The 26179-nt window shown below is 51.8% G+C and overlaps 1 protein-coding gene across 1 annotated transcript; it reads left to right on the plus strand.

Annotated features, from left to right (window-relative positions):
* Nucleotides 1-8534: 8534 nt before the first annotated feature.
* LOC309603211 (ubiquitin carboxyl-terminal hydrolase 42-like) lies at nt 8535-9573 on the plus strand (the record flags this gene model as incomplete). The annotated part of the gene is made up of 3 exons (XM_082338112.1): nt 8535-8721; nt 9197-9307; nt 9467-9573. 3 exons carry the CDS (start codon nt 8535-8537, stop codon nt 9571-9573), a joined length of 405 nt encoding a protein of 134 aa, XP_082194238.1.
* Nucleotides 9574-26179: the final 16606 nt, after the last annotated feature.

The raw sequence follows: 26179 nt of genomic DNA on the forward strand, positions 1-26179 counted from the left end.
GCAGCAATAAACTGCCCATCTTCTTCTGTATATCACTCACAATAGAAAGCACTATAGGCCCAGCCTGACTTTGGTAGTTTGGTTCTTTTTAGTTTATTTTGGGTTTTAGCTTTTCTTCATTGCAATAATGTTGTCCACAAAGCAATGCCATTACTCATACCATTCCTCAGTCCGTATCTACCTGTCCTGTGTGACCCAGAGACTGTGTAATGACGAGCCGTGCTCTCTGTGATTTAAAACAAAATAAACGACCCTGCAGTGACTTGTTTGTCCCAGGTCCTTTACTGAGACCTTCTCTGGAGCTGCAGGGGCAGTGCTGGTGTGCAGAGGTGGAGGGGAAGAGAGTCCTGGCACAGCAGCACTGCCAGGCAGCACCAGCACTTGGTCTTTCCGAGCTGCTCACTTGCCTCTTCCACTCGCTCCTTCTGAGCCCTTCTGTTGGTGTAAGGCCTGAGAGCACTGGCAGCTTGATATAGTCCTGGTGTGTGGCAGTTTGTGCCAGCAGGAGGGCACAAGCAGTGGGTGCTTCTGTGGCAGAGCTGACGTCCATAACAGCATTGCCATCATGAAAGGGCAGTTGCTGAAGGCTTAGGTCTCACCCACTGTGGACAGCTTCATTGCGAATGCTCCATCACGCTTCCTTGGCTTTCTGGCCTGTCCCTTTCATTGCATGCTGTCAAAGGAGGTGGCCTGCAGAGCATCTCCCCTGTGCAGTCAGAAGGGGTTCTGCAAGCATCAGTGACATTGCCCTCGAGAAGAAGGCGGCATTTTTCACCTTTCACAAGGCACAGAGCACATCTCAGGAACATGAATGCACTCGGCGGCACACACACCTCCAAGTTTCATCTTTCTCAACTTCCTTCACAATCACCACTGCTCTCTCAGCCTCAGCATCCAACTGGTGTTTTGCCCGTCTGTTTGTCTGTCCATCCAGGCTGCAATGGCCTAACTTGAGTAGAAGACTATTGAGGGAGACCACGCCAAGAGCCCTGCTGAAGCCGAGGTAAACGACAGCCACTCTTCTCCCCTCATGCACCAACACCGTTACTTCACCACGAAGGCAATCAGGCTGGCGAGGCATGATTTACCCGTGGGGAGTCCATGCTGACTGCTGTTGGACATGTTCTTCTCTTTTAGCTGTCCAGAAATGTCAGCCATGAGGAGGCATTCAGTGGCTCCCTCCTCACCAAAGGGAGCTTGTACAGCCTGCGCTTCCCTGCCTTGCACTTTTGGCTGCCTTCCAAGATGGGTGCAGCACTTGCTTGGCCTCAGTCGCATAAGACCTTCACCAGTCCCATGACCTTTCAAAAGGGATACTCAAAGAAATGCCAGTCTTCCCCTGTAACTCCATTACCACTATTCTGCCTGTTATACAGTGTATTTTGTTTCACTAGTCTTTTCTATGCTTTCACCTATCCTGATAGAGTGGCCATTTCTAAAATCATCTTTGTGGATGCAGACTGCCTAGGCAAAGGCCCTTGCCAGTTTTCTCCAGTTTTCTCCTCCCCTTAGTCTTTGTTCCTTCAGATACCTCTCACCTATGCAGCTGCTTTAAGCCCCAGGGAGTTCAAAGCTTGCCTGTCTTTCAGTAGTCTAATTGCCTCTTTAACCAACACTTTAGTTGTTTTCCTCTCTATCTGTTTGCACCTATCTATCTCTAAGCATTTCTCATAAGGTTATCCCTTGTAGAAAGGCAACCTCCTTAGAGGCAGCTTGGACTGAGCATATGGTTACAGAGTGTGTTTTATTGTTTGTGGAACTTTATCCTGCTTTTCTTTTCTTTAATTGCAAATAGGAGAAATTCTTCTGTGCCTGTGTGCAGCCAGTTCTCGAAGGAGAGCAGGTGGGAGATGGTGCAAAGGACCTGTAGCATCCAGCTACGGAGATCAGTGCAGAAGTCTGATGCAAGGAACAGTGATGCAAGTCCCAGGGGGCCAATGTCAGAAATGGGGAGGTTTGGGAGGTGAGGAGCAAAGTTGTCCATACAGTGGCAGACCTCAAGGGACTGCTTTTCCCACCTGTCCGGACCTCCTGAGCAGACACTCTGGATCATTAATACCTGGAGAATGCTTCTATCACCTCTTCTCTAACCTCAGAGTTAATACAAAATATCCTTTAAAACAAAAAATCATTTTTATTAGATGCACTTTGACATCTTTCTCCTTAACTCCGCTATGAAACCTCTCTAATTAGCTGTACAAGTCGTGAAGAGACTTGGAGAAAATCACAGGAAGAGACAGGGCTCGTTAGGGCTTTCTGTATTTTAATGAGCCCCAGGGTGTATTTGGGGCTGAGGCCTTGAACCTCAGATACGGAGAGGAGATTGAACAAACTGCTCAAGAAGTCCAAGTCAGAAGCAAACCCAAAGTACCTTGAAGCATTAATGAGTCCCATGAGGACCATTACTGACAAAGCCTCCCCAGGGACTCCTTAGAGCAGGTAATTGGAGGCCATGACTGCAGGCAGGCAAAGGCTCTGTGCAGGCAGCTGTAATGCTGAGCAAAGCCTTTGGTTTCTTTTGTGAAGCAGAAAGGCCAAGCCCTTGTCCGCAGGCCCCGGGAAGGCAGATCCTGTCCCTCCCGCATGGCTCAGGGCTCTTCCTGGGGGCAGTGGGGTGTGAGGGTGAGCAATGCCAAGTGTAGGAAAACTGTACAACACCTCCCGGCCTCCCCAGGCAGGGCTGAGGAAGAAACAAAGGCCAGAGCCTCAAAACAACTTTTGCCTGGTAGGCCTCGGTGCCGGAGGCAGTTGCCATAGCCAAGAGGACAAAGACCTCGGTCCTCTTGGGCCTTTCAGCCTTGCTAGAGCCCTTGGCCACATCTGCTGCAGGCTGTCCTACACTGTCCCATGCCTGCACCTCTTTCCCTTCAGGCTGCTGACATCCATCTTGCCTTCCCGCCTAGCTCTCAGCCCGGCATTTCTATATCTTCACTGAGGTCTCTGCACCCTTGCTGGATTTCCCTTGAAACACAAAGCCATGGGCTGATCCAGACTCCCTCTGGGTCACCTCTTGCACCACAAGGCTACCCTTTCAGTGACATTTCTTCTTCCTCACATCCAGTCTGAACCTTCCAAGCTGCACTTTGTGGAGGCTTCCTTCTCTTCCCACTGCCAGGAAAAGCTCCATCACCTCTGAGGCCACCCTTCAAGCAGTTGCATGCTACTACTAGAGTGCCCTGAGCCTCCGCTTCACCAGGCAAAAGAAGCCCAAGTCCTTCAGCCTCTCCACACAGGCCCCATCCCCGATCCTGGCAGATGTCCCTTGGGGCCGCTCCAGGTCTCCCACTCTTCCAGACGAGGGAACCCCACACCCGGACACACTACTCCAGATGTGGCCACAGCAGTGCTGAGTGAAGGGGGACGACAACACCCTGGTCTGGGTGGCCACAGTCCTCCTAATGCAGCCCTGTATGCAGCTGCCCTTAGTCACTGTTTATAGTGTTTGCTCTGTCAAATGGCATTTGAAATGATACCTCACAGATTCTGCGTGCCTTTCTTACGGGGGACGTGACAAACCAGATCCTCCAGGTACAAAACAACAGCCAAGTCATGTGCCTGCTGCTGCCTACCAGGTCCTCAGGCAGAAGTGATGTCCTAGTCAACAGCCCAGCCATGTGTCTGCTGATGGCCAATGACCCAAAGAGACTGGAGATGCCAGTGTCCTCACACTCCCCTTCATGGCCATGTGCCTCCTACTGGCCTAGGAGCTTCTCAGACATCACTGATGTCATCATAATAGCCCAACCCATCAGCCGCCTTCTGGCCTACCAACTGACCGGACAAAAGTAACCTCACCATGACCTTCCAAGCCACGTGCCTGCTGCTGGCCTTTCAGCTTCTCCAGTAGACACAACCAAGCCATGTACCTGCTGCTGTCCCATCAGGTGCTCGGGTGGAAGGGATGTGACAACCCCTATCCAAGCCCTCTTCCTGCATGGGCCTACCAGGTACGTAGAGAAAGTGATTCCCACAGTCAGTTTGCCAGCCACGTGCCTTCTGCTGGCCTCCTAGGGACACTGGCAAATGAGAGCCTAAAAGTACGTGTCCCCGCCATGAGTCAAGGGCTGACCTATCAGCTACTGCAGAAAGAGGTGACCTCACAGTCCCGTTCCCAGCCATGTTCCTGCTGCTGCCCTACCAACTCCAGAGACAGAAGTGACCTCACAGCCACCTTCAGGGCCTTGTGCCTCCTGCTGGCCCAGGAGATCCTGAGGCACAGCTGACCTCACCATAGCATTCCCACCCATCTCCTCCTTGTGGCCTATGAGCTGATCAGATACAGGTCACCTCACATTCCTCTTCCAGTGCCGTGCGACTGTTCTGGGACCTCACGATCCCTGCCCTGTTCAAGGGGCCAAACAGAGGAAGTTAGGGTTAGGAGAGGTTGAAGGTGAGGGGGTTGGAGCACAGGAATGAGGGCTTTGGGGCTTAGGTGTTCAGGTTCGGGCTTCGAGATCAGAGCTCAGCTTTCAGTGCTGGGGATTGGGTAAAGGCTTAGGGAGAGGGCTTGCTGTTCTTCTGTTCATCTAGAAATTTAGAAGACAACAAAGCAACTACCTTCGCTGCTTCTACTACAAAGCTGTTCTTGAGAACAGGAAATCCTCTTCCGACTTGAGCGTGTGCTTCTTTAGCAGTTAGTTCCCTGTCAGCAGAAGAGAACTGGACCTGGTCAGCCCAGCACTGCCCCAAATGACCCAGGCTGGGCAGTCTGTCCTGAGCTGCCACAGCAGGGCTTCAGGGCCCGCAGGTCACGTTGCCTCATCAGAGCACAGTGACACATTCTACATGGAAATCTGAGAATAAAGGACTCGGCAGCCCCTTTGCATGGGAAAGAGGGGTGAGAGGGTGAGATGCTGGTGGGCAGAAGTGGTTGGGGGGTGACCCGGAGGGCAGGAGCACCAGGAGGAGCGCAAGCCTGCTGCTGTACCTGCCATGGCAGTTGGGCAGTGTGGGGTTGGGTATGGGGCAAACAGCATTCTGAGTGGTCCGTCCCCATGGCGATCATTGCGCCAGCACCTGCTTCAGCCAGCCTTGCAATGGTTTGATTTTTCATACCGCAACAACTTCCCACCTCCATGATTTTCCATCCTGCTGATGATTTCCTGCCCTCAGTGTGGGTTTCCCAGCCCCACGATGGTTCCCCGTCCCAGTGATCATTTCCCATCCCAATGATGGTTTGCTATCCCAATGGTCTCCCATCCCAAGCATGATGTTTTGGGGGAGGTGAATTTCCTGTCCAAGGGGAAGGGATGGGGCCAGCCCCAGTGGCCCTGTGATGCCAACATGCCTGTGCTGCCCCATCCTGCCCTGGTGGTGGGGATGGGGGGTTTGGGGCACTTTTGGATTGTTTTTGTCCTCCCCTCTGTGCCCTGGGGGGCAACTGCTGTTCCCAACTGTGGTGGAACCGGTACTGTGTGGCCATGATGGGGAGCTGTCACGAAAATTTGGCAACCGGCCTATGCTGACCAAGGAGAGCAGCTGGGACGCAGTGTATAGCATTACAAGAGGAATTCTTGCATTCGTGTAGATGCCGGCGGTGGGACTGTCAGCAGCAGGGCGGGGCAGAGACACCAGGGGTGTTGGTACCAGGCCGGGGAGGGGATGCCGGTTCCAGGGCAGTGGTTCCCGTTGGGAACTGCAAAGTGGTGCCACCTTTCATAGGGGTGGCCGCCTTTCACCAGGGAATGAATCGGAGGGACAAGGAGCACTAGTTCAGAGCCAGCCCATGGCTGTATCTTGGGGGCAGATAAAATTCATTGGAAATGAACCTGTAAGAGACCAGGTGCTTTGCTCCATGAGTCTCACGGACACAGTCCTGTACCTGGGAAGAGTGGAAAAGAAACCCTCAGCAACCCAAATGTGCCAGCCAAAGCTGGGAACAGGCACGCTTACAGCCCAGGGCAGGTTTTTATTCATCCGGCTGGTGTGGCTTGGGGAAGAGGCGGGAACTCTGTAAGCAGACAAACAGACCTGCACAAGCAGTGCATGGGGAAGCCCAGGGGCTGATGGCTGCAGGAGGTGCCTGGGCCGTGGCAGCTCTGTGGCCTCCAGGGGACACATCCCCATGTGGGCCCATGTCACAAAGGGGCAGTGATGCAGCACCCACCCAGCGCTTGTGACCTCACCTGGCCAGGGCTTGGAATCCTGAAGAGCAGGCCAGCGAAAGCCAGTTGGGCTGAGCTGCCCTTTGGGATAACTCAGCTCCTTCCATTGCTACTTGCGTGCCCACTTTTTCCAACCCTTTATCGTTTCCTGCCCACTTCTCCTCAACTTCCATCCTCGGTCAAAGGTAATTATGATTTGACTTTCAGGACACATCATAGGGTAGGTAGATACAGGAGAAAAGCATAGGCTGCTCTGTGCCTTCCAAGCTCTAGGCTGTGCTATTACACCTTTCTAGGCTGGCCAGATATGGGCTCTGGGTAGAGTTCCTCTTTGCTAATTCATATATATCTTTACCATGGCCTAGGATAGGTAAGTAGGGGGTTGGCCGTGTAGTCTGAGGTGTTGGGCTCAGCCTGGAATGACAAGAAGCCCACCCTGACTGATGGGGTAGGAAGGGAGACAGAAAAGGAGGACGACAAAGGCAGCCGTTAAAGTAGCGGCCAAAAGCCGGTCACTGCTGTGTACAAGGTGGGAAAGTGTGGGCTGGAGACCAGAGGGCTCTGCTGCTAACGCTGGCCACAGGTAAGCAGCAGGTCCCCTTCAGAGAAGGTGACACGCAATGCAGTCTGTCAAAAGGGCCTTGGTAATTGCTGTCAGTTGGAGTCCTGTGACAGGGACAGCAGGGCCATCAGCCTGCAGCTCTGCAGCGCTTACAAGTACCACTGAAACACTCCTGATGGCAGACGTTGATCTGTGGGTTTCATTTGGAATTGTTTTCAATCATTTTGTTGAACTACAATTATTTCATTGCAAACAGGTGACGGGCCTGGCGCTGGTCTTCTCTTTCTGGACCACGTCCTCACATCCTTTGTCATCCAAAGCTTTCTGCTCTGTTCCTGAGAGGAGCGATGGCCGCAATGGGGAACGACTCCTGTGAGTAACGGCTTCACCAGCAGGCTGGGACTTTGGGAATCCCCAAAGGCAACGGACGTGGCTGGTGCTCCATCCCTGACTGTGGATGTGCTGACAGCCCAGAGTGAATTCTGGGGCGTTCCCAGGTAGCAGCCAGGCTCACCCAGGTGTTTTTGATTAGACACAGGAAAATGAGTTTTGTCCCTCCTCTGCCACTATGGACAAGACTTTGAAAGATGACACTGCTCGTAGAAAGATCTGACATCAGCAGGGTTACCTTCTGGACTAGGTGCTTGCTTTCATCAAGTTACAATCAGGAAAAGGGAAGACTTGACCTGATAATCCAGTTCAGGAGTCTAGAGGGAAAGGAAGGTAGCCCGAGGCACAGAAATCAGGGTGTGGGTTTCATGGTGTTTTGGCAAAGTAAGCAGGGCAACAGACTCTTTTCCAAAACTGTTTCTTGACCACTCATTGTCAATGGCAGTGTTAGGCTTCCCCCAGTGGTTCTGTGTCGGAGGTTAGAGCTGCTTGTCCTGGATGCTCCTGTACAGAACTTGACTTTTAAAAGATGCTTTTGTGCAACAATATCATCTCGTCTCTTTTCAAATGTCATTTCCCTGCAGCCATTGCCAAGGGAATGGCTCTGCCACAAAGGATCCTCTTTCCCCTGGAGAAGCTTTGCATGGCCTGGCAGCAACCAGGCAGGGTCAGTGCAGGCCTCTACAACCTGGGCATCAGGCACTTCCTCAACACCATTCTGCAGCATTTGACTGCAGAGAGCAGGGAAGGACCCCGGGGCCACAGCAGGGCTGTGCCAGCCCCAGCTGTCCCCAGCAGTGGCCCCAGCCACGTGCCCGTGCCCACCCAGGGCTGGCTCTGCGCGGGGCAGAGGCATGTGCTCTGCCCAGGGAAGGAGCCCCGTCCCTGCAGCGGGCACTGCGGCGGCCCCGTGGCCGCAGCTGTGGGAGTTGCCAGGTGGTTACAGCCCCGTCGCCGCGTGGCCCCACACGGCCGCGTGTCACAAAGGGCGTCCCAGGGCCGGGTGGCCATAAATGGCGTCCCCGCGCAGCTCCTGCCGTGCTCTCTCCCGGAGCTGGCGCCTGTGCTGGAGAGAGCAAGCGTGGGCTGAGCTCGCCAGCGGGGTCACTCAGCTCCTCGCTGTCTGCATTTCCTTCTACGTTCTCCTTTTCTTCCCGGAAATTTCATCCGTTTCTTCTCCCTCCCCTTCCCGCTAATTCCAGTTGGCGGCAAAGGTAATTGTTAGTTTCCTTTTGGACAGGGGTTTGCGTAGATCGAGACAGGGTGGACGTGTGGCTTGGCCTGTACCTTCTGAGGTGCCAGCTGAGCTCTACTTTTACAGCTTGGGTAGACGCAGGCTGCCAGCATAATTCCTTGTTATCTTTTATGTAACACATCCTAAGAGGGACAAGCCTAGGGAGAGCGGTCTAGGGCTTTCCAAAACCAAACCAGGAGGATCTCCTTTAAAAGCTGACTTCCTTGCAGGCATGAGTGTCGGAATGGCTGTGCCGGAAAGGGACCTGTTTCCTCCGCAGAAGATTTGCATGGCCTGGCAGCAAAGACGCAGTGTCGGAGGCGGCCTCTTCAACCTGGGCAATACCTGCTTCCTCAACTCTGTCCTGCAGTGTTTGACGTACACCCCGCCGCTGGCCAACTACTTGCTCTCTCGTGAGCACAGCCAGTCCTGTGAGTCCTTGCTACACCTTCTTTTACATCTCTTGGGCAGCTCTGAAGGATGAAAGAACAACAGGGACTCTGGGAAGACAGCTCTTCATTTTCCTCTGGAAGCTGCCTTCAATATTGCCTTCAGAGTGGGCTCGGCATAGCATAGGCAGCGCGTCAGTTTGGTTTCATGCACCGTGCTCCTACTCCCGGGGAAGATCATTTCTTGCTTCCCGTGCTTAATGAAGTGCCTTCGAAAGGCATGCCTATTTCTTCTATACAACTCTGCACAATAAACCGCCACAGGGCTGTTGAGCCACTGGCATCTGAGGAGAAGCAGATGTAGAAGGGAGAGTGGAGATTGCACCTGGAACTTAAACGTGGGGTGGTTTGGTGGTTTTTTCCCTTGAAGCTTTTCCATAGCTGTGTATATTTTACCTGACCGAGAGGCTCGCTTGCTTGCTTCCTCCCTTCCGTCCTTCTTTCCCTCCCTCTTTAGGTGCGAAGCAAGGCTTCTGCATGATGTGTACCATGGAAGTGCACATTGAGGAGGTGCTGTCTTGCTCGGGCAGTGCCATCGAGCCTACGCCTGTGATCAATGAGCTTCCACGTGAGTCATTTCAGATGGTTTCATTTGGAGGTATTTTGGATTTCTGAAGAAGTGTGTAACTGGTTTTGCCGGGTTCATGTTAAGGAGGAGAGCTTTCAGAAGGGTAAGTCTTCTTTCCTTTTTCTCTGAGATCAGTGGGAAACCCTTCTTCTTTCTCAGGAATAGGAGACCATTTCCAGCTTGGCACCCAGGAAGACGCACATGAATTCTTCTACTACACCGTGGATGCCATGCAGAGGGCTTGCTTGAGCACAAGCAGCAAGTAAGCATAAGCACATGACCATTGAAACGTTCTCTAGCCCTTTTGACTCCTTCCTTTACGACCGCCAGTGAAAACTCTGTCTGGGCCCTTCCTAACAAGGAAAACTCGTGGAAGAGCTAACTCTCTGCCTTCCACCTTCTGAGCTCCGATTACCATTTCTTTCCAGCCGGGACACAACTTCTCAAGCTAGCACACTCATTCATCAGGTCTTTGGAGGCTTTCTAAGATCCAGAGGTACTTTTTAAAAATATTTTGGTCCTTAGAATGACCCGTGGCTCTTCCTCTCTTTGTGGTAAACAGCTCCTAGCACGCAGCAGTAGGTCCGGTGTGTCTAAAGTCGTACGTGTTGGTCATTGGGCAGTTAGTCTCCTTCCCTACCTGAGAAGCATTTCTCTTTGCTTCTTTTGCAGTAACGTGCTTGAGCTGCAAAGCCGTTTCCGACACCTACGAGACATTCCTTGATATTCCTTTGGATATCAAGGTGAGATGTTTTGAAATTGTGGTGCCAGATGTTTCAGGGCCCCTGCGGGGGGCCTAGTTTATCTCCAGTAAACTCTGTTGGCTTCCAGCTGTGGGCTGTTACCAGGCAAGAGCTTGGGGGTGGATGGGAAGGGAACTGGGCTTGTGTGCTCCTTCTGCGGAAGCCCTGTAAATGGTCTCCCTGGGCTGGGGGCTGGGTGTCAGCTGGGCAAAGAGTAAGGATGGTATGGACAGCCATCATGACACTGTCATACCACCCTGCTTGGGACTCCCTCACTACGCGTTTGATTGATGCTGGGGGGATGGGTTTGATTGCTTTTGCTATTTTGGACCACGCGTACCGCAGGTAACTCTGGTACCGCCCAGGGGTAGCTGTTTATTGGGATAACGCTGGTACCACGCGGGTAGCTATTTCCTGGGGGTTTTGAGTTTCCAGGAACTTAGTGCTCTCCTTTCTTCCTCATCCAGGCAGCCTCATCTGTCACTGGAGCTCTGGAAGACTTTGTCAAACCGGAGCAGCTGGATGGTGGAAATGGCTATAAATGTAGCAAGTAAGATTTCGGCCAACGCCACCTTCATAGCAGATACTGGGTTACGGTATTGCATGTCTGGGAGCACTAGTTATGTTTTGACTGAATTGAGAAACCCAGTCATGAGACAGCTTGGCTTTGTTTTTCTTTTTTTTTTCTTCCCCATACAACTAATCCACCCGAATCATCCAGAACTTGGAAAAGAATGCATTTGTTTCTAAGATGGGTATTTCTTTCCCCTTCTGCCTCAATACTTGGAAAGCTTGGATGAGAATTTTATTGCTGGCATTGTCTGCCCTGGAGGTGGTCAAGCTTCCTAGCTATGAAGTTGCCCACTGAACTACCCCTATGGCCAGAAGGGAAAAGACATGTCCCATATGCAGTGGTGAGCCGAAGCAAGGCGGGAGCCCTGGGCAGTGATCTGGCAACAGCAGCTTCCTCAAGAAAGCCATCAACAGTTTTGTTTCCAAGGCTTTTTGGATGCTTGCATCTCTGTCCAGGAGACCTCAGTCCTCGGAGCAGCAGCAGCCCCCGCTGGCTCTCTGAACAGCGTCATGCCTAGTTCTTGTATTGCCAAGGCTCTAGACTGCTGCTCTCCAAAGGGAGCCGCCCTAGCCTGGAGCTGCCTTCAGGGAGAGCATATGGACTTCAGGGGTCTGAAATGCAAGCGTGCATACGATAGTTGGGCAAAACAAGCCTTAACTCAACCCTACATGGATGGGGGGCGCAGCCGGGAGAAGACAGGTTGCAACAGCTGGGGCTGTGCTTGTTTTCCAGGTGTGAACAGCTGGCCGCTGCGTCCAAGAGCCTTACCATACATCGTTCCTCCAATGTCCTGACAGTGTGCTTGAAGAGATTTGATGCTTTCTCTGGCAGAAAGATTAGCAAGGTATGGCTACAAGTGCACTGCAACTTCGTCTGCTTGGAAGGAGACCTTTCCCGAAGGAGAACCCTTTTTTGGAAGTTGGTACTGTCTACTTGCCTGATGGCTATCGAGTGAGTGCAGTTGCCTAAGAAAAACCAAGGCAATAGCTGTGCCTTGCTCTTTCCCTTGCGGTAAGAGGAAAGTCCCAATGTGAAGATAAGCACCTCCTGTGCTCCTTAAGAGATGGTTTGGGCGCAAACCGTTTTCTGCCACTTCCATGATGAAATGGCAACACCTGGTTTTGATGGGCCAAGAAGATCGATTTCTATACTTGCAGCCTGTGTTTGGTGACAAGGTTTTCTCAGGCTGCTTCCTAAAGACTCTCAAGGTAGTTTCTGAGTCTTCTTGGTCTCTCCTTAGGTTGTGCAGTATCCGGAATATTTGGACCTTGGCGCATACATGTCTCAAGCCCCTGGAGAACCGCTCCTCTATTCCTTGTATGCCGTCCTGGTACATGAAGGTTCCAGCTGTCAGACAGGACATTATTACTGCTTCGTAAAGGTGAAAGCCAACTTAGTGATGTGCATTGGGGTATTGTGTCCTTCAGCGGTGTCCTGTCTGTGGTTTTGTTTTAAAAACCCTGCAGTTCATCAGAAGACAGCCTTGCCTTTCTTTGCAGGCCAGCGATGGATGTTGGTACAAGATGAATGATGCCTCTGTACGTCTTTGTGACATCAAGACGGTACTCTGCCAGCGTGCCTATTTACTCTTCTATGCCAGGTACTATCAAGTGTGAAAGGGTGTTCAGAATACACTCCCTCTCCTCTTCCTGATCTTCTTGTTGCTGGTCTCCTCCGGTGGGTTTTGCTTTCTGTCCTAGCAGAGAACGCCTCTTTGTCCAGCTGAGTTCTCTGTTCTGCAGTCCGCCAGGTCCTTTCTTCTCCCTCCTTGTCTGGCTCTAAACAGTTGCGCTTGTGTAAATTGCTACCTGCCTGCTCCCTGAGACTGGCTAGCTGCGAAACGAGGCAAAATGGAGGTGCGAGAGGGTACAAAGATGAGTCACTGCTCTGAAAGGGACAGGCATGGCTGGAAGCGCATGACCTAATTTCCAGCTTCTAGTGCTGGTTCAGTCTTCTGCGTGTCATATCAAGTGCTGCCGGAATGTGACAGGGGGAGACTGAAGCCACGAGGAGGCTGCAACAACAACCCTAGCCTAAGATCCCTGTTGTTTCTCCAGGCACCATCCTTTGACCCCTGGAGCAGGCGCTGAACGCCAAGAGACAGAGAGCACTTCCATGGCCAAGCTGGGTCAAGTGCTGAAGAGTCCGTTTCCTGGAGGCATCGGGGGACTGAGAAATCAAGAAGGTGGAGAAAATCTGCAGAGGATGCGAGGGAAGAGAAAACCATGGGACTCTGCAGGACCTCCCCCTCAGCACTGCGGCAGGAAGAGAGCGCGCTCTGACGCTGAGGAGGGGGAGAAGCCGAACAGAAGCCAGCCAGACTGCCCGCCTCCCAGGCGGAGGCACACTTGCTGCGCGGAAACGCAGCGGCGCGCTCACCGTCAGCTGGCGCGTGGCAGGGGGAACCTGCGCGGCTCTTCCCACAGGCAGAGAAACAGCCCTGGTGATGGCAAAAGCTCAGGAGGGGAAGGTGTGCGCGGCTCGAGCGGCCACAGAGCAGACTCGCATCCTGGTGCGGTAGGCGAGCAGCAGCCGGGGAAATACTCACTTGAACAACGTGCGCTCCCACCAGCGCCAGTTCACCCAGAGTCTGCAGGCTGCTGCCAGGCAAATGGAAAACGAACGTGCAGGAAGAGGAAACAGTCCTGTGCAGAGGCGGGTGAAAGTGTGCCCGAAAGAAGGCGGCAAAAGACAGAAGCGAGCATTCTGGTCATCCAAAATTGAAACAGAAAGAATGCAAGAAAGTGAAGAAGAAAGAGAAATCCAGAGAGAACTCTGGAGAGGAGGACTCACAAGTAAGCCACGTTTGCAGCATCACCAGGAAATGTTGCCTACCTCTTTGGCAGGTCTTTCAACCATCAAACTTGACGTGTCCGATCGGAACAATAAAATTGCCATCTTGACCAAAGCCACTCCTAAGTGGTGCTTCTGATTTCTGCAGAGAGTTTTGATACAAAAATTCACGGATGCTTCTCCTCACCGTCCGAATCTCCCCAAGGGAGAAACAGAGTATTCAGAGAGTCCCTGAAATGAAACTCAACAGCAACCAAGTCACTATTAAGCAGGTATCCTTTCTTGCAGCGCTGGGCAGCACTGGGGATTCTCCACCACAAGTGCTGGAACGAGTTCATGAATTTTTAGAGAAGATATACTATACAATCATACATATTCATAGGATTTCCGGGAATTTGTTTACATAAACATGAGATTTCCAGGAACTTATTAGCATATGTAAATATCCGATTCGCATGCGCAGTCATCTCTCATGGTGGTCTTCAAGTGGTCTTTGGGGTCTTCCGATGAAGGCTCGGAGTCTTCTTCACTGTGCTCACTGATCGACCCTTGCTTCTGCGCAAACTCAGTCCTAGGATCACGTAGACGTTGTCCTTCAAGACTATTGTTGCCATTCTTCCGTTTCTTCCTGTCTTCATGGTTCTGTGCATCTGTTCTCCCAAGGCTGAGTTGTCTGTAACGAGATTATCCTGGAGCCCCCCTTATCTTATAACTGTTCTTCTAGCTACTCCCTAAATCACACCATACCGTAAGGTATTCACAACATCCTTAAATCACACCAGGGTGTCTTCTGATCTAAGGAAGGGACTAAGGTATTTACAACATCTTTCTTGCTCTTGTGGTTTTTAACCCTTTCAATACCTCACAGAGGCTGAGTGCCTTTCTTACTGGGATCATAACAGACCAGCCCCTGCTGCTGAAAACCTCTCTCAGCACCCTTGGACGCAGCCCCTCAGCCCCATGGCCTGGGAAGGGTGTAGTTTGCTCAAGTAACCCCTGGCTTCATCCCCAGCCACCGCTGGTTTTTCCCGTCCTGAGTCCTGCCTCAAAGCACAAAGGCCTGGGAGGCCTCTCTGGTGGTAACTGAGGCAAAGAGGACATACCTACCCCTCTCAGACCTGCCTACCCCTACTCTTTCTAAATTCAGCACTGGTCCCACAGTATATCTCTGTGCCGCCTTCAGCTCTTCCTGAAGTACCAGCAGCTCATCTTGGTGCCTTTGAATTCCCTTTCAAGTTTCAATTCAGTTTTGATACGGACCGTTGCTGTGCTGGTAGGATGTCGTCCTTGAAGACAAGATGTCCCCAGGCACACTGTGAAAATGATTGGTCTGTTCCTTGACTGTATCATCAAGGGCGTGAGTGAAGACCCCAGTGGGATGTGCTTTGTGTTCACGCAATGCCTGCAGCTGTTGGGTAGAGAAGGGACAGAGCTTGCCTCTCTGATGGCACCTGATGGCCGATGCCTCTGACTGATGGCATTAGTGTGTGGCACACAGGCACCAAAGCCCACTCTCTGCGATGCCGTCTGGGGTGTCTGTAATGCACCCGCCCTCAATGGGAATTGCTTTCCTGGAGGTCCTGTGCTGTCCCTGTGTCCCGATCCAATATCGGGAGAGGTTTCGATACGATCCCAAGGACGAGATTAAGACGCAAACGAGGTCAAGTGCCGTACAACCTTTTACTTTTATTTGAGGGGAGAAGAGAACGGAGGGAGGAGGGAGGGCAAGGGCAAGGGAGGAGAGGAAAAGAATAGGAGAGAGAGAGAGAGAGAGAGAGAGAGAAAGAGAAAAAGAGAAGGAGGAGTTTGTCACCACCACTTCGAGTCCGGTGATCTCCCGCAGGGTCTTCGGTGGCCTCAGGTTCCGTCGGGGACCGAAGCGGGGGGGGTGAGCCTTGAGGGTGCAGAAACAGAAGGAGTGGTCTCGCGCGCGCCGCTGCCGCCCCCGCCGAGGGGCACGTGCGCTCCTTATATAGGGGCTCCCACGCACGCGCAGATCACAAATGTGTACGTGCAGTTCGCCACGGCCGTGCTGCCCCCACCTCTGCTCTTTTCGCGCCTTTTTGTCCCCGCCTCAGCTCTTTTCGCGCCTTTAGTCCCTGCGCAGGCGCACGAGGTTGTTTTTTCTCAAAGCTGTGGAGACGATGGTCTTCTCGAAGCGCTGCGCTGGATGGCGCTACAGCAGCAATGTCGAGACAAAACCACATTTGGTACCGGTTCTCTACACCACCCCGTGGCTCGACATTGCAGCTTGGTGGTATAAGACAGAGAGAGAAAGAGAAAACAAAGGAGAAAGAAAGAAAATGCAGAGTTGAAAGGGTTGGAGATAAGGGTGGAGGAAAGTTGTGGGAAGGGAAACGGGAATAACATTGTTTCGGATGAAGGAATGTCTTAACACAGGTTAACTGAGGTTGGTTGTGACTGACAGATGGTACAGATTTTCGTTACACCATCAGGTGAGGTGTTAGGAACAAATTGCATATTTGACACAACGTGTCGAATTAATTGAATAAAACCTGGAATTATACAGGGTAGGAACAGTAAGGTAGCAGTTGCACATAGCAAATACAATATTAATTGTTTGACCCACGGTGCCCCTGGTAACCAGGACCACAAATCACCATTCCAACCACTCCAGGTTTGAACAGGGACATGGGCTATTTTCCTGATACCTTGGGTCAGTTGGAGAACCACTTCTCCCACATCATCTATTTCTAGGCAGCAGTTAGAGATATTTAATTTTCCACATACCCCTCCCTCCTCAGCCAGTAAATAATCTAAAACCATACGGTGTTGAAGGATTGCCATGCGCATTTGTTGAGACTGCCGAGTTAACAGGTCTATGGCGTCAGCGGTTTTGTTGGTGATAATTTCTAGGGCCGCTTGTAGTCTGATTATTCGGTTTAGATTATAGATTGGTTCTCTTGCCCCTGCAATGGGCTCGTTCGGATTCCAGGTTGCTGCTCCATAGTGTTCAATTATTCGCTCAGGGGGCCATTCATCATTCCCCCATTTTTGTGTCCCACCTAAATTTACCTTGGTAGATCGCGTCTTACGGGCAATACTTCTATGTCCGAGGTTATCATACACTTTTACGCCTAATTGGGGTCCACCAGTTTCTGGCAGGAGGAAGAATAGGGGTCTTATGATCCCTATATAACAAACTCCCAACCACCCCGCGGGTAAGAATTTGTATGCCGTGTTTCCACAAATCCAATAATGCCCTTTTCTGGCTTTATTTCCTTGAGAAAATGGCCCATCTTTCCCTGGTGGAAATTGAAAATAAGTTGTGTCTTTGTCACCCAGAGGGCTGAAAAAAGGTTGTTGCCCCATCCCTTATTCGGCCGGTACAATACCAAGCCCCATAAGTACTGAACATTCAATATTTACTTTTTGCAAAGAAAACTAAACAAACAATTACATTTTCTAAGCGAGTACAACATTTCATGTTACTTGGCTATTAAGTTTTCCCATACACAGGACTATTTAATGATGAAAATAGAGGAAGATCAAAAAAAGGTAAGAATTATATATATAGTAAATCATAGGTTGAAATCCTTGAGATGTCCAACATAAATGGGTATCATTGGAAAGTTATTGGGTATTTTTTCTTAAATAAGCACACACACATATATATGCTTAGACACGCACCAGACAATTAGATGTCTTTGTACTATTGCATAAAGACTGTAGTGCACTGAAACATCTAATATTTAGCCTGTTTGACATAGATACAAACATGTATGCACACATATGTACCACCAATTATAAAAACTGATATACACAGTGGAATATTCTAATGGATTAGTGTCTCTGAGTTAAAATGATCCAAAGCAGCAGCTGCATCATGGTCATATCACCACCCTTAAAAAACAAATAGGAACAACACTTGCTCTTTGGGTTAGGAGGAGGAAATAATCCATTTGGTGTAGATTTTGTCGGTTCTCCCATTGGTATCTTTTCTTTCCATGTATATTTGTTTAGGGGGGTATCTAATATGAGAGGCACAGCTCCCACGGTGGGAAGCTCGACCAGAACCGGCTGGCTGGGAGAGTAAGATGATGCACCAGGGCAATTGGGGTTTTGACAGACGGGTACCATGGCTGGCCCCTGTGGACAAAATGCTGCAATTTTTGGGCACCCATTTGTACCCCAGTGATTATTGACATTGGCCACTGCCTCCCCCACCTGCTTGGCCCATCCCGGTTGGTGGGGTTTAGTAGATCTCCCTTATTATTACAGGTGAGTTGTCTGATAAACATCCGCCCTCTGCCTCCCTCCTCACCCTGAGGGGGCGGAGGTTTTACTTTCCCACCACTCTCTTCATCCTTCTTAAACCCTTCCTCCCTGTCCAATGCTGGCGCAGAAGGTGGGTTTGGTTTGGGAGGGGGTCCTTGCCTGGACCACCTCCGCACCAAGAGCTTCAACTTTTTGGTGGGGAGCCCATCCATCAAGTCTTGGGGCACCCCCTTTTGCAGTCCCATTTGCCACAATCCTTGTCGGAATGGGGGTTTCTCCCTTTGTGTTAGGGCGGGGCTTCCCCCCGAAAAAGCCAGTGATTTATTTGCCGGCCTCGCTGCCCGCACGGCCCTAGTTTCTACCTTTTGGTAAGTTCTGCCTACTTGCCCATATTTCCTCCCGTAGTTTATTAGTTCCTGAGCTATCTCCCCCCAGGTCCACACCTTCCTCCCCCGCTGCTGCTGTTCCGGTGTTACTGTTCCCTCCAGGGCAGCTGCAATTCGCTCTTCGCGAGGCACATTTTGGATTCTCCCCTGTAATTGGATCCCAATAGGTTTTAACGAGTCGGGGAGTCCTCTTATTAGCGGTGTCAGCCGCTCGGGGTCTACCGGTAACAACATCGGAGAGCTTAAATTTGGTTTAAGTTCCCGGTCATACATCATTTGCAGGCATGCTGCCTTTTGTACGTTTTCTAGTAGTTGCTCAACCGAACCAGTTATAGCTAAGGGATCCCCCCTTTCTAATGGGTTCAGCCCCCCCGCCCAATATGCTGCCCTCTGGGTCAGAGACCATGGGGCCCGGCGATCGCCCATGGTGAGGAAGACGCCGGGGCCCCAATACCCCTCTGCTTCTTTTTCCGATAGCATGATCCCGTCCCCCCCCGACAGGGATACCCTCCACACATATTCGGTTTCGGACTCCCTTGCCGTCCTAGCAAAATCCTTTCGGAGTTTAGCCAGTTCGGTGGCAGTAAAAGGGATTTCTTTGGTTACAACTTGGGGACGGTTGTCGCTATCGTCCTCATATATATATTCCGTTTTTACCAGCGGGCACACATGGGGGGGGTTATCCACCGTCTCCCTTAATTGCTTTAGGTCTTTTTGGGGGTAGATTTGGCGTACCCCTTTCTCCTCCAGCATTACCTCCGCCTCAGCGAGGGTGTCTGCCTCCCTCAGGAGCTGAACCCTCAGCTCCTCCTTCAAAATCATATTTTGGCGCTTCTCCTCCTCTAGCGCCCGTTTGGTCTCTAATAGTTGCTCTCGCAGCGGCACTATCGCCGCTTGCAACGCAGCGGCCACAGCCTCCGATTGGCAGGGCGCTCGTTTCTTGTCCTCCACCGCCGCTGCCAGACACGCTCCTAACACAGCACAAACAACAGCCTTCCCTTTCCCCTTCTTCACTCTAGCTTCTTTATGCAAAACCGCTATTCAGTCCATAACACTTTGCAGTTGGAACCAGTGGTCCCGTGCCCAATCTCGTCCCGGGGGCGAGGGGCGAGAGCAGTACGTTTCTAAAAACTCATATAATTTCTCTGTCTCCTCACAAAAATCGCCTGCCTTTTGGGCGGCCATATCCTACAAAGGGGAGTTCGTCCCGGGAGGGTCAAACCTTAAAAAAAAAACACGTTTCCCCTATACGCTCCCAGGAGGCCAATCCGCACACTACTACAAAACAAAGACGAGCCTACAAAGGGGATATCGTCCTGAGGGGGTCACACCGTACAATCCAAACTTCCCCTGTACTCCCCCAGGAGGCCAGACCATAAAGTACTGTAAGACAGAGCAGAGCCTACAAAGGGGATATCATCCTGAGGGGGTCACACTATAAAATTCAAGTCTCCCCTATACGCCCTCAGGAGCTCAAGTCACAAACTGCTGCGCGCGTTTCAGTGCAAAGGTCTCAACACCCACTCCTTCCTTGCGCTTCGTTCGTCTCCGGCTGCTTCCCTCGCGGGAGAGCAGAACCGCGGATCGGAACTCCGCACTCGCTTCGTACTTATTTGTACGTCTCGTTCACACACACTCGCTCAGCACACCGTAAGGTTGTATGACACTCTCGTCTCAAGGGATCCTGTCCGTGACGCCAATTAAAATGTCCCGATCCAATATCGGGAGAGGTTTCGATACGATCCCAAGGACGAGATTAAGACGCAAACGAGGTCAAGTGCCGTACAACCTTTTACTTTTATTTGAGGGGAGAAGAGAACGGAGGGAGGAGGGAGGGCAAGGGCAAGGGAGGAGAGGAAAAGAATAGGAGAGAGAGAGAGAGAGAGAGAAAGAGAAAAAGAGAAGGAGGAGTTTGTCACCACCACTTCGAGTCCGGTGATCTCCCGCAGGGTCTTCGGTGGCCTCAGGTTCCGTCGGGGACCGAAGCAGGGGGGGGTGAGCCTTGAGGGTGCAGAAACAGAAGGAGTGGTCTCGCGCGCGCCGCTGCCGCCCCCGCCGAGGGGCACGTGCGCTCCTTATATAGGGGCTCCCACGCATGCGCAGATCACAAATGTGTACGTGCAGTTCGCCACAGCCGTGCTGCCCCCGCCTCTGCTCTTTTCGCGCCTTTTTGTCCCCGCCTCAGCTCTTTTCGCGCCTTTAGTCCCTGCGCAGGCGCACGAGGTTGTTTTTTCTCAAAGCTGTGGAGAAGATGGTCTTCTCGAAGCGCTGCGCTGGATGGCGCTACAGCAGCAATGTCGAGACAAAACCGCATTTGGTACCGGTTCTCTACACCCTGCAAGCTCTGGCACCTCATGGAGCTCCGTGGGCCTGGATTTGAACATGAAAGTGAGCAGATTCCCTGAATGCTGCAAGGCAACGTGGGGCTGGACATGAGGCAACGGCCAATATCTCCACGTCAGTGGAGATCTCGTAAACACAGCAGAAGGAGAAGAGAGAGACAGAGTTCTCCCTATGGCGCATGACTCGAATCATTCAGATGAATAACTCTATAAACTGCCCTGAACTTCATGAGCAGGGACAGTTTTGAGGTCCAAAACTGATTACAGAGCCCAGAGTGTCCTTTTCAGGGCCCAAACCCTCCTTTTCAGGATCCAACCACTCCTTTTATGGTCCAAATGCTCTTTTTAAAGCCCAAAGCCTCATTTTTAAGGTCCAAACCCTCATCTTAGGATCCAAGGACTCACTTTTAGGGATCAAAGGCTCATTTTAGGCTCTGAAGTCTCCTTTTAGGGTTCAAAGCCACATTTTTATGATCCAAAGGCTCCCTTTCAGTTTGCAAATCTCCTTTTTAGACTCCAAAGCCTCATTTTGACTTTCCAAAGCCTCAATTTCAGGCTCCAAAGGCTCAGTTTTAGGATGCCGCCAGCTGTTTTGAGGGCCCAAGTTGCATCTTGAGTTTCCAAACCCTCGTTTTTAGGGCCAACCCCCTGGTTTAGGGCTCAAAGCTTCAGTTTTAGAGTACAAAGCTTTGATTCCAGGCTTGAAAGCCTCCTTTTGATGGTCCAAGCCCTCATTTTCAGGGTCCAAACCCTCACTTACAATTTCCAAGCCCCACTTTTAAGATTCAAGGACTCCTTTCAAGGGCCCACAGTGTCATTTTTAAGTCCCCAGTTCTGATTTTGAAGGTCCAAAGCCTCATTCTTAGAGTCCAAACCCTTATTTAGAGGGTCCAAAGGCTCATTTTTGGGCCCAAACCCTCAGTTTTAGCTTCTAAAGCCTCCTTTTCAGGGACCGAAGCCTCGCTTTCAGGAACCATAGCCTCATTTTTAGGATCCAGTCTGCAATTTGGACGGACCAAAGCCTCATTTTGACAGCCCAAATACTCATTTGGTGGGCCCAAAGCCTCCTTTGAGGGTCCAAACTCCTCATTTACGCTACAAAGCCTCCTTTGTTTCATGTCCAAAGCCTCATTTTGAGCCTCCAAAACCCCATCTTTAGGGTGAAAAGCCTTAGGTTTTGGTACCAAAGCATCATTTTAGGGCACCAAGCCTCATTTCAGGGTTCAAAACCTCCATTTCCTTTCCCAAGCCCCCTTTTGAAGGCCCAAATCCTCCTTTGGAGGGTCCAAACTCTCCTTTAGAGGCTCCAAAGCCCCCTTTGACAGCTCAAAGCCTTCACTGGGGTGCCCAAAGCCCTATATTCAGGATCAAAGCTTCAGCTCTTGGGGCCAGAGAGGAACATAACGTGTTCCCCTCGTTTGCAGGGTCCCGAGTGTCATTTGTAGCATCTGGCCCATTCTTTTTACTGCCCAAAGAGTCCCTTTGAGGGCCAAAATCCTCATTTTTTTTGTTCCAAACCTGTCTTTTATTATCCATAGCCTTTTTGCGGGCCCACAGTTTCCTTTTTATGGTTTACACCATCACTTTTAGGGCAGCAAGCCTCTTTTCAGGATCCAAAGCTACATTTAGAGGGTCCAAGGCCTCATTTTTACTTTCGAAAATCTTAGTTTTGCTTCCAAATCATTGTTTTAGAATTCAAAGCCTCATTTTAGTGGTCCAAAGCCTCCGTTTCAGTTTGCAAAGTCTCCTTTTTAGAATCCAAAGCCACATTTTTAATTTCTAAAGCCTCAATTTCAGGCTCCAAGTGGCATTTTTAGGATCCAGCCAGTCGTTTTGAGGGCCCAAGCCACATCTGGAGTGTCCAAACCCTCATTTTTAGAGTCCAAAGCCCTCTTTTAAGGCTCACAGCCACATTTTTAGGGCCCAAAGCTTCATTTTTAGAGTACAAAGCTTTGATTCTAGGATTGAAATGCTCTTTTTGATGGTCCAAGCCCTCAAACCCTAGAATGAGGGTCCACACCCTCATTTGCAATATTTCCAAGCCTCGCTTTTAAGATTCAAGGACTCATTTCAAGGGCCCACAGTGTCATTTTTAAGTCCCCAATTCTGATTTTGAAGGTCCAAAGCCTTATTTTTAGAGTCCAAAGCCTGATTTATAGGGTCCAAACCTGTCTTTTATTAACAACAGCCTTTTTTCAGGACACACACTGGCGGGCTGGCGGGGGACGGATCCTTGGTGCTCCGTGGCAGGTGGGATGGATTTCCACGCACAGGCGGTGGCTGCTGGCATCGGGTCCAGCTCTCAGGGGTTCTGGGGCATGCAGGACAGCTGTCTGGGCACGTGGGGTGGCTGCTGGTGTCAGGCCGGGCTCACGAAGCTGCAGAGAGGCGCCTGTGAAGAGAGGAGGCTGCTGAGGCCCCTCCACAGCTGCGGTGCCACGTGAGTGCCAGGGTGCGGGGCAGCGCTGGGCACCCTGTGGGGTTTGGGCACCTGGCTGCACGTGGCAGCTGTGGGCACGGAGAGCTTTGTGCAGAAAACGGGGCGCCCCGCACCCCTCGGCTGGGGCTCTGCTCGCCTGCCCATGGCTCGTCTCCTCTCGGCCCTGACCATCCTGACCTGCCTGCTCTGCAGGTGCCGGGAAGGAGACCTGACCCCGGCAGGCCGAGGGGACCAAAGCCGGGCACGGCACTGCAGGGCCAGCAGAGCCTCCTGGTCGCCTTTCTCAGCGTGCCTGGCAGGGACCAGCGCTCGCCTCCATGCCCATCCCTGACCAGGCAAGGGGACAGCCTCGGCTCACTGCTCGCTGAGGTGCTCTCCATCCTCTCTTCACAAGACCTACCCAAAGGGATACGTACCCTGCACAGACAAAAGCCCTGCCTGTGCTGGGAACGCGCACGCTGGAAGCGTTGGGCTGCAGGTGGGACAGACTGACTCTTTCCCCAAAGAACAGCACAGAGCTGGGAAGGTTCGTCACCACGGTCTGCGTTGCTGAGACACCTTGGCTGCGGTGAACATCTGGGATTGATGGCATCACCTAACAGAGTGATTTCTGCTGCGGGGTTCACTGTCAGGGAGATGTCACTATTGCAGTTCTCACTTTCTATGGCAACAGCATCCCTTGTTGTTTTTACTTTCTGACCTTGCTCTGCCTGCGTCTGTCGCTGGGTCTGCTCTTGTTGAGGCAGGGTCACTTTTAAGCAACACTTGCCACAGTAAGAAGGGCTTTCAGAAAAGAATGCCCATGAATGGAGAGGCCAGTGAAAGCATCTTACAGCAGAAGCCTCAGTCGAGTCTAGCCAATAAGTAACTCGGCACTCCAGAATACTCTAAATGCTTCATGACCAACAGCAGCCATCTCATACAGAAGTTTGGCAAAAAAACCTGCCAACAACTCACTGTTTCCTCTTCCTCCACAGACAGATCACACCACACAGTGCCATCCCAAACAGCACGGAGCCCAAGACTGCCACGGCGCCTTCTATGCAGTATTTCTGGAAATCATTGGGATCCACAGCATTTGAGTTTCTCCTGCCATCCACACCTGGAGGAACAATTCTGCACGTTAGTGTGTCCTGCGCACGACTGGCAATCTCCCAGGAGGTCTGACATTGCCAGGAAATGGTCTCTCTCACTTTGTTAGCATCTCCGAAGGAGTGACCATCCTGGGGCTGCAGCATTGCAGTAGAAACAAAGGAAACTCCCAAAGCCATTGCAAACCAATGCACTCTGGAGCCTCTCTTTCTCCATCCCTGCATCAGGGAGTGCCACCCCCAGCTCTCCCTCCCCAGCCCAGCACCCACACCCCGAAGGGACGGAGTCAGGCCCTCTCACGAGGCACCTCCACATCGCTCTCCCCCTTTGCCTTTTCTCCACCATGGGCACCACTTGCATCTACTGAATGAGGTTCAGGTGGCCTCGTTCCCAAAATGGCAGAGTTCTGAAATTCCTGGGAAAGGGGGGCGGTGGGAGGCGAGCACTTCACCACATCCACAGAGGGTTACCGGTGTCTCTCTGGCACACTGCTGGCAAGAACCTCCACACCCCCGAGACGACAGCCATCCTCAGGGAGCCGCTCCTGGCTCCCTTCAGAACACTGGCTCTGTACTAATAGTTCGGCTGCTGACACCATGTGCAGTAGCCGGCACCAGGGGAAGAGCCTGCAGACACCCAGGGATTTTGAGATGTGACACTGGATGACCGAGGGACAGCAATTACCTGGCACGCCGCTTGGTTGGATTGCCCCCGCTTTTCCGTCAGAGACTGGCACTGAGGGACTGCCTCCTTCCTCAAGCGCCTCCTTCTCCATGGTCTCACCGTCCATCTCTTTAGAAAGAAAGTGGGTCAGTTGAAGTAGAAGTAACCGTTCCTCCTCAGGAACACGGTATCTTCAGGAGGCAAAATACATTAATTACACTCAGAAACAAAGCCTGGGCGTTTGGGGGTGCACCTCATCACTGGTCCAAACAATGTGTCAGTCACGGAAAAAAATTAAGCACGGGACACTTTCCAGTTTACCAGTAGACGGCAAAACCTGACCTGCTGAGAGACTGGGAGATTGCAGGTCATCTTCCTGTTCACATTCCACTCAGTTCATTTTGGGCAAACTGCAAGATGACGGTAAATTACTTCCCTCAGAGAGGACAGGAGGACGCTGCAGCCAACTCAGGTGGGGAAAGAGCCCTTTGGAGAAGCACGTCCCATCATGCCAACTCCATCACACACTAAGGGTAACAGCCCCACACAGTGGAATGAACCCCAAGCTCTTGCAACCATGGTCTGGGCACTTTCACAAGCGGCAGTGAAGAGCCCACAGTCCCCCAAAACAAGAGGAAAGCCACAACCAAGGTATCTAAAACACAGCTACACACAGACAGCTAAACCACCCGAGACTGAATGCACAGCCTTTCATTTCAGCTGCCTTCAGGTTCAGTGTCCGGCCTCAAGCTGGGTGTCCGGCTTTCACCTGTCCCTGACCCCGAGGCGTCACAGAGTCCTCAAACATCAAGGAGAACAACGGGGCAGGACCAGGAGGTGAAGTCGGGGCTGCTCCGACCCTGGCCAGGGCATGCCTGCAGCCCCGGCAAAGTCTGCCGCTCTCAGCGACCCCAAGCTGCCTGCGCATCCTCTCTGCCGCCCAAGGGCTCTCTCCCCTCTGGCCACTGGCAGCAAGGTGTGAGCACCACCAGTTCCTGCCAGCTGGATACCAGCGTCTGCCCAGAACAGCTCTGGCCAGCAATGGGATAACTGGGGCAGCAGCTGTGCCTGGGACTCAGCCGGAACCACAACTGGCAGCAGAGACTCTGCACCATCTCTGCAGCTCACCAGCACCTGCGAGGTGTGCAATCGCGTGTCAGTGCAGCGAGGCTCTCCTCGAGCCCTTTCTGCTTGGGCTGCCTATGGCTTGTCCATACAGGTGTCTAAAACCTCAGCTTCCCAAGCCTTCTGGTTAAGAGTGCTATCCACCCACCATGTGCCGCTTTCTCCAGTTGTCCCAGGATTTCCTTTAGGACTTCTGATGGCTGCTGGGAAGATTTCCCTAGTCCGGCTTTATACTTTGCTCTTTGAGGACCTTAACAGAAAGGATCCAGTTAAATTTCTCACTACTAAAATACTGAAAAGGAGTGCTTAGCCTGTGAAGTCAGCCAAGACTGACTGCTCACCCCTGGGATGCCAGCTGAGCTCCAGCGCAGGATCCAGCCGAGGAGCTGGAGCCACATCTGCAACCAAACACCCGTGACACGTTTCCATCATACCCTGTGATATACACCATCATAACTGAACAGCAGAACATACA

The sequence above is a fragment of the Platalea leucorodia genome (assembly GCF_965183815.1).
Source record: "Platalea leucorodia genome assembly, contig: HAP1_HAP1_SCAFFOLD_24, whole genome shotgun sequence".
In the NCBI taxonomy this organism is placed as follows: domain Eukaryota; kingdom Metazoa; phylum Chordata; class Aves; order Pelecaniformes; family Threskiornithidae; genus Platalea; species Platalea leucorodia.